Below are 14,895 nucleotides of genomic sequence, written 5' to 3' on the forward strand. Positions count from 1 at the left end.
CCCAAGTCTCTCGCGTCTGATTGGCGGAAGGGACCCTATGATGTGTGTGAACGGCACGGAAAGCCTGTGCCAAATATTAGCCCCGGTCTGCATTTGAACGCTGTCAGAGAGACGGTGCGCGGTGAGCAACTTGGCTAAAAAAAGCCTCGCGGAGATTTCGGCAGACTAAAGCCACAACTTAGACTTAGAATAAGAACTTCATTGTCGCTTTGGATGTACACTAATCGGCATACATTAAAATGAAATACAGCTCTCAAAGGGTAACCACCACCTCCAATATACATTATACACTACATAAACATGACAAAATAGATTAGCTAGCTAGCTAAACAAGATAGATCTTCTTGAAGGTCTCAAGTGATGGCGCTCCCACAACTTCCGAGGGCAAGCTGCTCCACTGGTTGATTGTTCTCACTGTCAGAAAGTTTCTTCTTAAGAGAGCGAATAGATAGACAGACAGACAGATAATGATAGATAGATAATGATAGATAGATATGATAGATAGATAGATAGATAGATAGATAGATAGATAGATAGATAGATAGATAATGATCGATATAGATAAGGATACATACATAGATAATGATAGATAATGATTGATAAAGATAGATATATAGATAAGGAAATATAGATAGATAAAAATAGATAGATAGATAGATAGATAGATAGATAGATAGATAGATACCCTGTTTCTCCAACAATACAGCCACCCCCAATAGGAAGTCCCTGATAAAATTGAATGTTGTGTATTTTTGCTTTTTCGCCAGTACTTTTATTGTACAAATATGAAAAGGAGGTGATAGAAGTAAAACAGGAGGGAACAAAACCTAATGCTTTGTATTTTAGATTATACCCCAAATTTGTGCAGACTTGAATTGGTGCCATATAATATAGCTTATAGCAGGGCTGTCAAACTCCCGGCCCACAGGCCAAATGCATCAAACGCTGGCCATGCCCACACTCTGTTTAGTGAAGGGGGAAAAAGTCCCGATACGTCATGTGATGGTGCTATGACGACATGAGTTTGACACCCTGGCCTAAAGATTACACTTATTATCATATCCCTTAGAGCATCCTTTTTAACTGCTCAGAATTGGGACTGCCACAACTGAAGGAAGACTTTACATTTAATGGCATTTGAAGGAATATACAAAACCCCAGCTTAGCTAACCTTTTGCAATTCAAGATAGCTTAATATAGTTAAAACCGAGATATAAATTTATGTCAAGGGCATTAATCTTCAGGAACAGTAATCAGATTCCTGCTTAAGAGCTTCTCTAAGAAAAATTAATGTAATGGCAATAAATGTCTAAGAATATATATATTCTTAGACATTGTCTAAGTGTGTGTGTGTATGTGTGTGTGTGCATATATATACATACACACATACACACACACACACATATATAAAATCATTCTTAGACATTGATTGCCATTACAATGTAGGAGACAAGAAACTGCATTTCTAATTCCACTTAATTTTGTCTATATATAGACACACATGCACACAAACTAAAAGAACAGTACCTATTTCTTATATCTTGCACAGAGGTGGATTTGTAGCTGTGCAGATGCAGATATATAAAACTCCACAAAACATCCATAACAAAGTACATTTATTGGTATATCAGGTATCTTCATAACTCACATTTGTGATGAAGTTCTTCTTTAATGACCAATCCTTTGTAATCAAATGCAAAAGCTGATGTGACTTGCATATTTTTATCAGTTGTGCAACAAGGTAACACTGGGTTTGATTTCTGGTTTTGTCCACAAAAATATTTGCAATGGCTTTTAACACAATTTCTGAATTTTCCAGTCTAGGAATTTCTTGCTTTCTTTCCTAACAAAAATTCTTGACGCAATCTGTAAGATGGACTGATTTGGTACACCCAGAATCTTCCTGCTTTATTGATACACCATCTGGCGTGGTAAATGTGTATGAATTTATGTATGTATGTGTGTGTGTGTGTGTGTATGCACACACACACACACACAAAATAAAATAGAATTGTTTAAGTACAGGTAGTCCTCAATTTACAACCATTTCCTTTGTGACCGTTCAAAATTACAGCTGCACTGAGGCAAGTGACTTACCACTGGTCCTCCCATTTACAACTGTCACAGCATCCCCATAATCATGTAATTAAAATTCTGGGGTTGGCCAGTGTATTTACAATGGTTGGAGGGTCACAGGGTCGTGTGGTCACCATTTGCAACCTTCCCAGCTAGCTTCCGACAAGCAAAGTCGATGGAAGAAACTGGATTTGCTTAAATGACTTCATGATTCACCTAACAACTAGTGATTTGTTTAATAACCACAGAGGTGGGGAGGCATAAAATTGGGCATCACCACCTGCTTAGCAACTGAAACTCTGGTCCCATTTGTAACTGCTAAGTAGAGAATTACCTGTGTATTGGATTAAGGCTGAATTAGACTGACAACTGTTCCTCACTGCCGACTTAAAAATCTTCACCAGGCATAAAATACGCTGTTCTCCATCAGCCTTCTTGGGAAGAGGCGGCTGTCAAAAAATCAAGAGGACCATCCTGATAGCACAACTTACTTTTCTCTCTCATACACACACCCAATATATTGCTGCTGCCCTCACTGGTGGTCTCTAGATCCCTATCTTACCAAGACTTGAAGTTGGGAATGGTGCTGTCCTTCCTTCTAGAGCAGCCGTCCCCAACCTGTTTTGAAACCAAGGGCTGGCTTCATGGAAGACAATTTTTCCATGGACTGGGGTGGTGGTGGTAGTTGTTTTGTGCTTTATCTAGATCTCACATAGGGACGCAATGGCTCAGTGGCTAAGACACTGAGCTTGTCGATCAGAAAGGTCGGCAGTTCGGCGGTTCGAATCCCTAGCGCCGTGTAACGGAGTGAGCTCCCGTTACTTGTCCCAGCTTCTGCCAACCTAGCAGTTCGAAAGCATGTAAAAATGCAAGAAGAAAAATAGGGACCACTTTGGTAATAGTATTCTGTGCACCTTCAGCATTTAGTCATGCTGGCCACATGACCACGGAGATGTCTTTGGACAGCGCTGGCTCTTCAGCTCTGTAATGGAGATGAGCACTGCCCCCTAGAGCCGAAAATGACTGGCATGAATGTGCGAGGGGAACCTTTACACACACAGGCACAGATGAAACTTTGTTCACATGCGCAGCCTAGTTCCTAACAGGATGCAGACCTGCATAGTTCCACAGCTTGGAGGACCTCCATTCTAGATAACATTGCATATCAAAGGCAGGTAGACACCCATGACCTCTCTCACCTTCACCGACCCAGCTAACAGGAAAACACCCATCAATCGCTCTTCTTAAGATAAACTGACATCGGCCAGTTTTAACATATGTGAGTTTTAACGATTACTGAATTCAGTCCACTTTGTTTGTTTTTGCATGGATATATCAAAGAGAACTCTCGGGAATATCAGCTTGGGCTTTTTTGAGATCATTCCATAATTAGGACATCAACAAATAAGACAAATCCCCCCAAATCAATAAGTAATCTTTATTGAAGAAAAGATGGTAAGCCATAATTAAAGAATTGTATTGACTGAAGTGCTTTTAAAAGAAATCTATAAAGAAACAATATAAAAAATATGTTTTTATGCTTCTTTCTTATTCTGCTCTATGTAACAAGACTCTCATTTTGAACAGGGGCCCTGGTTTCTATCAGTCCTTTGTTTCTGCAATGGTCAAATCTGTTATGATTTTTCACTGACAATATAAAAACAAACTTTCATTGGTATACTGGTTGAGGACTACTGGATTAGCAGTATCCTGAAACACCACTAAACTCAGTCCAAGTGACTGCACAAAATACATGCACCAAATTATTTAGGTGTTATTTTAAATTTTAACTTAGGGGAATGATAGAAAGGCATCATACTCCGATTAGTGATTCCAGGGGAAACTATTCTTTCTTAAATTGGAAATGAGACAGATGTAAATGGAGAAATGGACAAAAGATATAAAATTTTTTTTTAAAAAAAAGCAAGATTAAATATATAAAACAGAATTAAGATGAGGCAAAAGTGGAGAGGAGTTATATAATAGATATAGAATGGTAAATAAGATGGGTAATGGTATATAAGAAGAGCGTGAATACAATTGAGTCCATACAAAAAGTGGTAATCTGGGGCCAAGTTACTTTCTAGAAGAAAGTTTTATGTTTTTATGTCTATGTTTTATGTGTGTGTGTTTAATTAAGAATTAAATAATAAAATCTCGGAAGAAGACTAGATGAGAATAATTATAAACAAGCCAGAGGAAAATATAAAGTTGATGACTGGATAGCAGATAAATCAGAAAGGAAATATGATTGAATAATGATTAAAGAGAAACAATGTGGAATTTGGTAAAGGGAATTTACGTGTTTATATGGAAATGGGATAAACTATAAGTACGTGATATAAAGCAATATGTTACCTGCCTTGTAAGGATCTACAATGGAAAGAGGTTTTATGTTTTTAATGTTTAATGATGTTTTGTTTTGTTTGTTTGTCGGTAAAATCAATAAAACTTGTTTAAAAAAAATACATGCACCAAATTAAAGGCATTTTTATATGCAATTTTGGTGCTATTTCAAAGTAGTGCTAAACCTATGCTCAAAAGCAGCTAAGATAAGAGTTGACAGGTTTGGGGAGAATTGCATAATACAGGTGGTCCCCCACTTACAACAGTTCATTTAGCGACTGTTCAAAGTTACAACAACACTGAAAAAAGTGACTTAACGATCATTTTTCATACTTATGAACCTTGCAGCCTCCCCATGGTCACATGACCAAAATCCAGATGTTTGGCAACTGACTCATATTCATGAGGGTTGCAGTGTCCCGGGGTCATGTGATCCCCTTTTGCAACCTTCTGACATGCAAAGTCAATGGAGAGGCCAGATTCTGTTAACAACCATGTTACTAACTTAACAACCGCAGCGATTCACTTAACAACTGTGGCAAGAAAGGTTGTAAAAGGGGTCAAAATTAATATTTAATATTTAATATCTCACTTAGCAGCAGAAATGTTGGGATCAATTGTGGTCGTAAGTCGAGGACTACCTGTAATGCATCAGAGAGACAGAGCTGCAATGTGCAATGTTCATCCCGGTGTTGCTTGATGCTGTTTAGATTGATCCTTGTTTCTGAACTGAGGATTGGCTGAGAGATCTAACAGGGGAGGACAGAATGGGACTCTCCCACTGCCCAGAGGAGAATGACCTGGAAGACACATCAGGAGTGGAGGGGAAGGGATATGCCTGCATCAGCCTAATGTGGCTAATATAAGTAGTCCTTGACTTACAACCTTAATTAGGACTTTCATCACTAAGTAAGGCAGATGTTAAGTGTTCCAATATCTCAGAGTTGTTTGGAAGGAGAAATCAGGCAATCATGGGAAGCATTTTTTATATATTATAGAAGCTAGTACAATGGATGTGTTGCTTCTGCTGAAGTATCGCTACAATAATTTGTACGTAATTTCACCTAGGATAGTGGACACTGAGATGGTTTTTGACGTTTCTTCATGTTAACTAGTCCAAAAGAGAAAAAAAAAAGGAGCATTAGAAAGTAGGTAGAAACATATGGATTTATTTTGTAACACCTGAGTCTTTGCTAAAAGCTGATTATTATGACTTTTTTCTTGTAGGTCCCAATATTTAAGGAAATAAATTTTTTTCCTTTATACTAGCTTTCAATAATAGTATCAGTTGATAATATCTGGAGATGTAGTTACCATACACAATCACACTAAGTTGAATAGGGAAGGGGGCATAACAAAAATGGAGAACTTAGCCTTTGTACCCATTGTTTATATCAAAGGTTTCTGATTTTCTGGTTTTTTTTAATGAAAGCTGAGAAAATCTGACAAAATACAGACAGAAACCATTGTCATGCACTTACTATCTCCTACTGGTGCCTTTTGATCAGGCTGCTGAGATGGTGAGGAATGCATTCCTCTTTCTGGGCTATAATCAACAGCATCATCGGCTGCTTGGTCTTCCGATTTCCTCTTTTTTGCAATAGGAGAGCTTGAATCTTCCTTCTTCCTAACAGACGTTAGAACATCTGGTGGAAACAGAAAAAAAAATCCAAGAGTAAACAGGGGTAGGGGGTTAATATACCTATATAATATATACAGCATAATACACCAAGCCAGGGGTGGGAACCTACCGGCCTAACAACCGGTTAAGTAAGCGTGTGGCTTTGCCAACATTTGTCAATATTTTCTGCTCTGATTGAGAACAGCCTCAACAGAAACTTCTTGTATTGCTTGGACTACTGTTATTCACCTTCTCTGTTTCCCATTCTCTCTCTTGCCCTAGCTGCTGTTTTAATACAGTGTTTTAGGCTGCTTTGAAAGTTCTCTTGATAGGAAGACAGAACTCGCATCTTTCAAACATATATGCTATCTTCAGAAAGAAGGAACTAGAGAATAGCAAAACAAATCAATACTTTTAGGAGCATGCATGTAAGGTTCCTTTCTGTTCCAACTGCATGGAATGTATCTCTCAGTTTAAAAACTTGGTCCTAAATGTAAATTTAAATATTGTCAGCTAAGCTCATACCTTCGAATTTCCACAAAGTACTTGTGACAGCCTCATTTTGTCTTGTTTGATAAGCAAGCTGTTTTTCCATTTCAGGAAGTTCATCTAACTCTTGAAACTTCTTTTGCTTTAACCTAAAATAGGAAGGAAACATTTGTATATGCAGATCTGATGGATTATTTTAAGGTGAAAGAGGCCTATACAAACCGTTTGTATCATTTTTGCCCTGAAATATATCAGGAAGTTGTAAAGCATCAAGGGGTAAACTTGCTGCTTGGTCAAAAATATTATAGAGTATTTGGAGAGGGCTGAATATTAGGTCAGGCCAAATACAGATGAGGAGCTGGTTTTTAAGAAAAGTTAGTCGGGATAGACGGTTTTTGCCCTTGGATTTACACTCTAGTTTTCATTTGATTTTCTCATCTCAAAATGGTAGCCATCAATGTCATGCACTCCTGATCACAGAGGCCTTTGTGAACTGTGGAAAGGAGAGTTGTAGACTGCAGTGGTTCAGCTGCTTGCATTAACCATCTCACAACAGAATGTAACAGAGTTGGAAGGGATCATTAAGGTCTTCTAATCCTTGCTCAAACAGGCAACCCTATTCCATTTCAGACAAATGATTGTCCAATCTCTTCTTAAAAACCTCCCGTGTTGGAACACCTCTGGAGGCAAGCCATTCCACTAGTTAATTGTTCTAACTGAGAGGAAATTTCTCCCTAATTCTGGGTTGGTTCTCTCTCCTTGATCAGCTTCAGCAATAGGGGAGCAGCTCCATCTTATTATACTTAAGGAACAGAGCTTATAATGAGCTGATGGCCCCATTGTTTTGCTCCTCAGCTTTCATTTTAGTTTCTATTTTATGCGTTTCTTAGATAATTCAGCATAAATCAGATGACAAGTACCTCACTGATGCAGTCTGCATCTCCTGGAAAGGAAAGATAAGAAGTATTTTAGCATTACGTAATACAGAGTCTACAACAAAATATTGCCACATGATTTGGAGCCTCTAGCTCTTTTCCAAGATACTCCATTTCCCCCCAGGATGTGGCTTCTCATTTCTCTTTTAACAGACCTTCAGCATGTGGTAGCTATTGAGCCTTCAAAGCGTCCTTTGATTTTGTTCTCACTTTCCCCGAAGCCAGTGCCTTCAAATTTGGCAGCTTTAAGATGGATGGACCTCAACTCGTCAATGCTTGCTCAGGAATTCTAAGAGTAGAAGCTCACCCTTCTTAAAATTGCCAAGGCTGAAAAACACGGCCTTTCTTGTGCCCTTTCTTTTATGTGGATGATGCCATTTCAAAGACCAGCGCCTATTTACATTAGCACATAGCACATTAACTGTCTGATTTTAACCATGGTTTATAGAACAAGCCACAACAGAGTCAACCATGATTTAAAAACCACAATCATAAGTCAAAACAATGTGTGAAGCCAGTCTTGCATCAGAAATATGGGAGAGGAAGCCAATTTTTTTCTTCCATATGATGATGATTTTATCTATTTAATCACATCTGACTTTTGACGATTCTATGGGCCTGGTCTTTCCACATCTTCTGATCTTGCACTACTTCTTTGAGTTGTTCCTGACATATATCACTTTATGAGCCTCTCTCACAGGTATCCCACATGAGAAGCAATGACTTTGTTAAGCTACTTTTATCTAATTTTGCCTCCCCCACACACCCCCAAGCCACCTTTCTGGTCATGCTGCTAGGAATATGCAAAACCAATACATCTAGTGCAGGAGTGTCAAACTCACGTCGTCACTAAACCAGGTGTGGGAGTGGCCAGTGTGTGATGCATCCGGCCCCTAGGCCGGGAGTTTGACAGCCCTGATCTAGTGGGACTATTTGGGGAAAGAGAGATCTACTATAAAACAAGGATTGTCTGTTTCTTGTTCTCTAGGTTTCAAACTATTCTCTTACCGCTTCTTCACTAAGATAACCCTTATTTACCGCAGAAGAAAATGTCCATTTTCTAACCTGTAAAAACTCAAGCTCTAGTGTTGGCCATCTTTCTTCTGCCATAGTGATAAGGCTATCCAGGTAAGAAATTTCCTCTGAAATTGTGGCATTACGAACTTCCTGTTCCTTGACTGCTGTCTGGAGTGAGTGCCATTGGGCCAGCAGCAGTTGCTTCTGTTCCTCAAGGGATTTAAAAATCTGCTTAAAAGCCAAGGATATTTTCTGAATCCCAGCACCGATTGTATTCTGCAATAAATTCCAGCAGGGAAACATGTTTACTGCTCTAAAAGACAGATTGAGGACAAATTCCAGTTTGCCAGTAGATAAATTGAAGAACCTACCAGGGCTTCTGTATTCCTCGCTGCATTCATTGCCTGAAATTTAAGAAGTTTTTCTCTTTTTTTCTTCAAAAATATCAGTTGGTCCTGGAATTCTTGCTAAATAAAGAAAAACAGTATTCTGATTTATTACATTTTGTGGTCTTAGATACCTACAAAACGAACCTTTAACAAGCTCTTACCCTTCCTATGTGGAGCATCTTAATCCAGCTAATTATTCTTGAGATGAGTCTTCCGTCTAGTGCATTTAAGATTAAACCAATCACTAACGCAATGTATCTGCACTCCAGACTTAATCACTCTCAATGTTCAACTTTCAAGAATAATAGGAAATTATAAACTTATTAAGGCATAAATCATGAACTTATGAATAGTCAAGCCTGTTCTGAAGTTGAGTTCTTGAACTCCACCAGCCAGAATTGCCAACACTTGGGAGATTATTGAAGACCAAGAGCAACTGTGGAAAAATTTGGTCTACAGGGGTGTCCAACCTTTCACCTTCCCTGGGCCACATTAGAAGATGAAAATTTGGTTTGGGCCGCACATAAAATAAAATAACAGTAACATACTAGATCATCCCAAAAAACCATAGAAAACATAGTTAACATATTAAATTTATTTGGAAATGAAATTAGTGAGATGTTTTTATTATTAATTATTAATTATTTATTAAAAATTATTTTTTATCACGTTTTTTTTATCACAGTTTTTTTATCACAGTTTATTTTCCGGCCAAATTTTGCGGGGGGGGGAGTGGGAGGGAGAAAGCCCGCCCGCCTCACGCCTACCTCTCCTCCTGCAAATGGCCCGGCTGGATGAGGCAGGACTGGAAGGCAGAAGCAGCAGCAGCAGCGGCGGGGGCAGAAGCGGCAGCGGCAGAAGCGGCGGTGGTGCCGCCGGCGGCAACAGCAGGAGGTGGCGCTCTGACGGCGCCCGCCTTTTCTCTTGTTGCTTGGCCTGGCACTCGCCTCGCCCCGCCTCGCGCCTGCCTCTCCTCCTCCTCCTCGCTGGCTCTGGCACGAAGGTTGGGGTGGGCACTGGGCCGCATTACGAGGTGACCTGGGCCGCATGCGGCCCGTGGGCCGCGGGTTGGTCAAGCCCAGTCTACACTATCCCCAAACTAGAACCCCAGGGATCATTTGAAGAAACTGCAGCAAAAATGATAATAAAACAAAAAAGGCCCTGCCCTGTTTTGCTGCAGATTACAAGCACAGGCTGTAGTTGCTTGCTTTGGCCTTTGAAAGGGTGTTTTCATACAGCATTAAACAGGCACTTGGCTAATTTTTTAGGTCTCTCATGTGTGAAAAGAACCACAACACTGAGATCTCTAGTTAGATACAAAGAATATGTAAAAAAGGAAAACAGAGAATTCACTGTGCTCTATTTAACAGTCATGTGCCCCTTTCTTAGGGTGCTATATGTCCCTGCAAAAACAGGCCTTGATTCTTGCTTTTTCTGCCACGTTCATATGTTGTGGCATTTGTCTGGTCTCCAATACAGAGTTAAGGCAACCTTAACATCCTCCTCAGCTCTTTCAATTTGAAAGTAATATTCTCCCTCTCCTGCCAACACAACTTTTGCCATGGATAATGTCTTCATCATTGATCACAGCTTCTTTTCCAAGCAACAAATTCTGTCAGCAGAGGAAGAGGATGGTGAAAGTCAGCTGGGCATGACGGGGCTGGCAGAGAGCAGAGTAGCAGGGGTTGGCTCTGGCAGTACTTGAGGTAAGGTAGAGGCCCTGAGGAACAGGTGTGGCAGCTGGCTGAGATTGCTGAAGAGCCTGGACCTTTAGTGCCAGTGTTGCCACCCCTCCAAGGAGTATCACTGTGCAGGATGGCCAAAATTAGAGAGATGCATGAGAGATAAGTGGGTGGAGAACGTTAGTCATAACTAGAGATGGACTGCCAAGCACCCAAAGTGAACAATGATCACATGACTGTTTAGCAGTCCGACCTCTGGCAATTATATAACATGGCAAGACAGTTCCTGCCTATTAACTTCATCACAAAAAGGGCTGTTTTGAGTCCTTCCCTCACCAAATTATCCCCTTGAGCGGCATATTAATTTGTACTAATTTATAAACTGACTATGTATCAGAATGGTCAAACAAATGGCAACTTCAAATCTCAACAAATAAATGTTCTGTCTTACATATTGGCAAAAAAAATCAGAAAATAAAATACAAGCTAAATAGTCAAGACCTTGTTGATGACCCAAACTTTGTCAAGGACCTTGGAGTACTCATCTCAAATGATCTAAGTGCTAGAGCCCACTGTTACTATACAGCCAAAAAGGCACAAAGAGTTGTTAACCTAATCCTGCATAGTTTTTTCTCCAGTAATATCACATTACTAATGAGAGCATACAAAACATTTGCTAGACCAATACTTTAATACAGCTCATCAGTCTGGAACCCGCATTACGTATCTGATATTAATACAGTTGAGAAAGTCCAGAAATATTTCACAAGAAGAGTCTTCACTCCTCTACTCATTGCAGAATACCTTATGCCACCAGACTTGAAATTCTAGACCTAGAAAACCTAGAACTACGCCGCCTTCGGTCCAATCTCAGTATAGTACATAAAATTATATATTGCAATGTCCTACCTGTCAATGAATACTTCAGCTTCAACCACAACAATACAAGAGCACACAATAGATACAAACTCAAGGTTAACCGCACCAAACTTGATTGCAGGAAATACGACTTCAGCAACAGAATGGTCAATGTCTGGAATACTCTACCTGACTCTGTGGTTTCTTCCCCAAACCCCAAAAACTTTAACCTTAGACTGTTTACTATTGACCTCACCCCTTTCCTAAGACGTCTGTAGGAGGCGTGCATAAGCGCACAAACGTGCCTACCGTCCCTGTCCTATTGTTTTTTTCTTATTTGTATCCGTTTCATGTATTCATAAGCATGTTTATACTTATACCTGTTATCTAATAATCGCTTGACAAAATAAATAAACTGCCCAGTCACAGGTGAGATTATCAGTGTAGAAAGGTGATAAATAATAAATATACTGATTCCCCATTTACTATCAACCAACCAACCAACCTCTATTTTTTTCCCAATCTGTAGAGAGCCACAAAGCTGGTATACCAAACATGTCAAACAAATGAAGAATACATGAAAAAGTGGCCTACATTTTAGCCCTCACAGCAAGAAATATGCCGCCTAACATTGTTTGATCTTACCTCCACAGGAAACACCGTATGGTCCTTGTGCTTTTCTGATTTGTCACACACCACACAGATCACCATCTGATCATTTTTGCAAAAGAATTTTAGTGGTTCCTGGTGCCTCTGGCATACCTTCTCTTTTTTCTTTTCTTTTTCTTCGGTTTTTTTGTCCAGCTTTGGGACAATTCTGGCAATGTTTCCCAGTTCTCGGTTGGGCTTTAGGATTCTTTTCCGGCTGGTTGCTCTACATTTAGGACAGTGGAAATGTTTTTTGTTCATTAAATCCCAGTGTTTGATAATGCAAGCTTGGCAGAAGGTGTGCCCACAGTGTATGGAGACTGGATCATGGAAACGATCCAAGCAAATGGAGCAGATCAGTTCTTCTTTAAGTCTTCTTGTCAATTCCTCTGTGGACATGATGGCTGTATGTGCAAATAGTTTCTTTCTTCTGCTGTTGCTAGATATCCCCCTGGGGAAACAGTGCTATGTTCTCACTGCTTTCTCTAAAAAAAATTGTCCTCAAGATTTACACAAACAATAACAAGATTAACAAAACTTCTGAAGACTGAAAACAAGATTAACAAAACTTCTGAAGAGAGAGAAATGTAGTTAAATAATTAAAATCTGCCATGGAAAGTACAGAGCCATTTGTTTTGGGCTCAAACAAGAACCCCAAAAGAAATAATTGGGCAGAACTAGCAGGAAGTGCTGGAAATGATGATTCATCTATCAGAAGTCAGGATGGGCCCAGCCTTATTCTATAAGAGGTTTTGTTGAGGCTAATTGGCAGAACTCCAGATTCCTGGCTAAAGAGGAAATAAGAAAGGATTTAAGCCACTCCTCCAGTAATAAGGGTTTTAAATAAATATTTAGCAAGACTAGAAGCAAATAAAACACATCAGAAAACTTTCAATATTCTGTTCACACTTTGAGATAAAGTTGGTCAGAGCTTGCTAAAGCTGCGGTTCAACATTTAGTGGGTACAACACAGCAACTTAAGTTTATTTTAAAACATAGTCTTTTTATAATTAATCTATAACCAATCACATTAATAATTTTGTATATTCTTGAGGCTTGGCTATAAAGACACTGCTTCCTGTGTATCTTACCCATGGAGTAATTGCTTGAACGTATCAATCTGCTTGATCTGTCTTTGCAAAGCCTTTATTTATTTATAAATAACTCAAGGCAGCAAAAATACTTAACGCTCTTTCCGCCCCTATTTTCCCCATAACCCTGTGAAGTAGATTGGGCTGAGAGAAAAGAGTAACTTACTGGCTCAAAATCACCGATTTTTTTTTTAGTTGAACAAAACAATTAAAAACATTGAATATAGGGAAGTCGCTTTGACATAACTTTTGGTCAGTATTGCATAGATATATATTTTCCTATGTACAATTATTTAAATTTATACCTTTATACATTTATTCGCTCATATATTACATTTTCCAACATCCTCTTTTCATCTCATACATTCATTTACCCTTACAGCAACTCCTTTCCCAACTTAAGACCTTCCTTTCTTCTCCCAGCAGTGATAGAATCTATCCCAAATTGTGTAATATGCCGACTCATCTTTTTCATCTCTAAAGTTAGCTTGTCCATTTCGGTGCATATCAAGATTTTGTTTATTACTTCACCTTTACTCAGTATGTCTGTCTCTTTCCAGTTCTGGGCAAATGCTATCCTTGCCTCAGTAATAATATGTATAATCAAATATAGCTCATCCTTATTGTACCTTTTTGACATGATTCCTAATAGAAATAATTCTGGTACATGATCTAATTTAAAACTCAACATTTCCTCCAACCACTTGAAATCATCCAATTTGTTTTGAAGGCAGGACTAGAACTCACAGTCTCCTTGTTCTAAACCAGCATGTTAACCACTACACTAAACTGATAGACCAAATCTTAAAATATTGGGAGACTAAAGAACAATAGCATCCTGCTTCAGTAGCCAAAATGAAACCCAATGGGAGAAGGGAGAGAAAACCTGTAAATTGCAAATGGCCCCTGTGCTTCAGCAAGTGAACCAAAAGATAGAATAGCCCTTGAAGAATACAGGCCTCTTCTTGCCTCCCTATTAGCACTGCTGAAGGAGGTTTTCCCCAGTCTCCCCTCCCACATTTAAGGAAGGAATGAAGGATCCTAGAATTAAGGAGAAATTTCCTAATAGTGACAACAATTAACCAACGGAAGGGCTTGTCTTCAGAAGTTGTGGGTGCTCCATCACTGGAGGCTTTTAGGAACAAATTGGACTGCCAATAGTCTGAAATAGTATAGGGTTTCCTGCTTGTGCAGGCGGCTGGACTAGAAGACCTCCAAGGTCCCTTCCAACTCTATTACTCTGTTCTGAATGCAATTTGCCAAGAGTCTCTTCACCACCACCACTCCATCCCCATTTTCTAGCAGGCAGACGGGCTGGAGGACGGGAACGCGCAGCCGCCGAACTGGGTAGCGGCTTGACGTCGACCAAGCTCTTCCTCCGGGGGCTCGCTTCACCCCAGACCTCCGCAGCGCGGCTGCTTCATAGCCGCTGCGACCCCCTCGCACCGGCCGCGCAGAACCGAGGCGGCCGCTGCGAGAGTTTCCGCAAAGAGATGCTTTGCAGGCTTCGGGCCTTGTTCCAGACGTGCCTGATTGGACTCAAGGGGGGCGATTGCAGCGGCTTGCGCCTTCTGCCACCTGGTGTCCCTCCCGCCCCAAATCACCCCGAATTTGGAAATCAGGGTAAATAGACTGACTGACCGAGCCCCCTTCGGCGGCAGCGCGGAGAAGGTGACGTTTCTCCGGCGGGCGGAGCGCGCCGATCAGAGCCATTCTTTCCGTAGCTCTGTTCATCCGCCAGCG

The 14,895-nt window shown here is 40.1% G+C and overlaps 1 protein-coding gene across 2 annotated transcripts; it reads right to left on the reverse strand.

Annotated features, from left to right (window-relative positions):
• Positions 1-3,495: 3,495 nt before the first annotated feature.
• On the reverse strand, positions 3,496-14,887 carry LOC148126790 (zinc finger protein RFP-like). 2 transcript variants are annotated; one of them, XM_087928631.1, is made up of 8 exons: positions 14,794-14,887; positions 12,059-12,849; positions 8,856-8,951; positions 8,533-8,760; positions 7,453-7,475; positions 6,569-6,681; positions 5,904-6,068; positions 3,496-5,533 (listed from the first exon to the last, which is right to left on the reverse strand). In XM_087928631.1, exons 2-8 carry the CDS (start codon positions 12,458-12,460, stop codon positions 5,487-5,489), a joined length of 1,074 nt encoding a protein of 357 aa, XP_087784757.1. In that variant the 5' UTR covers positions 12,461-12,849; positions 14,794-14,887; the 3' UTR covers positions 3,496-5,486. The 2 variants fall into 2 exon arrangements, with proteins under 2 accessions (XP_087784757.1, XP_087784756.1); XM_087928630.1 differs by lacking the exon at positions 14,794-14,887 and having other exon boundaries at positions 12,059-13,047.
• Between the last annotated feature and the right edge of the window lie 8 nt (positions 14,888-14,895).

This window comes from Pseudonaja textilis, chromosome 2 (assembly GCF_049901715.1).
Source record: "Pseudonaja textilis isolate UNSWEBS1 chromosome 2, rPseTex1.2, whole genome shotgun sequence".
NCBI lineage: Eukaryota > Metazoa > Chordata > Lepidosauria > Squamata > Elapidae > Pseudonaja > Pseudonaja textilis.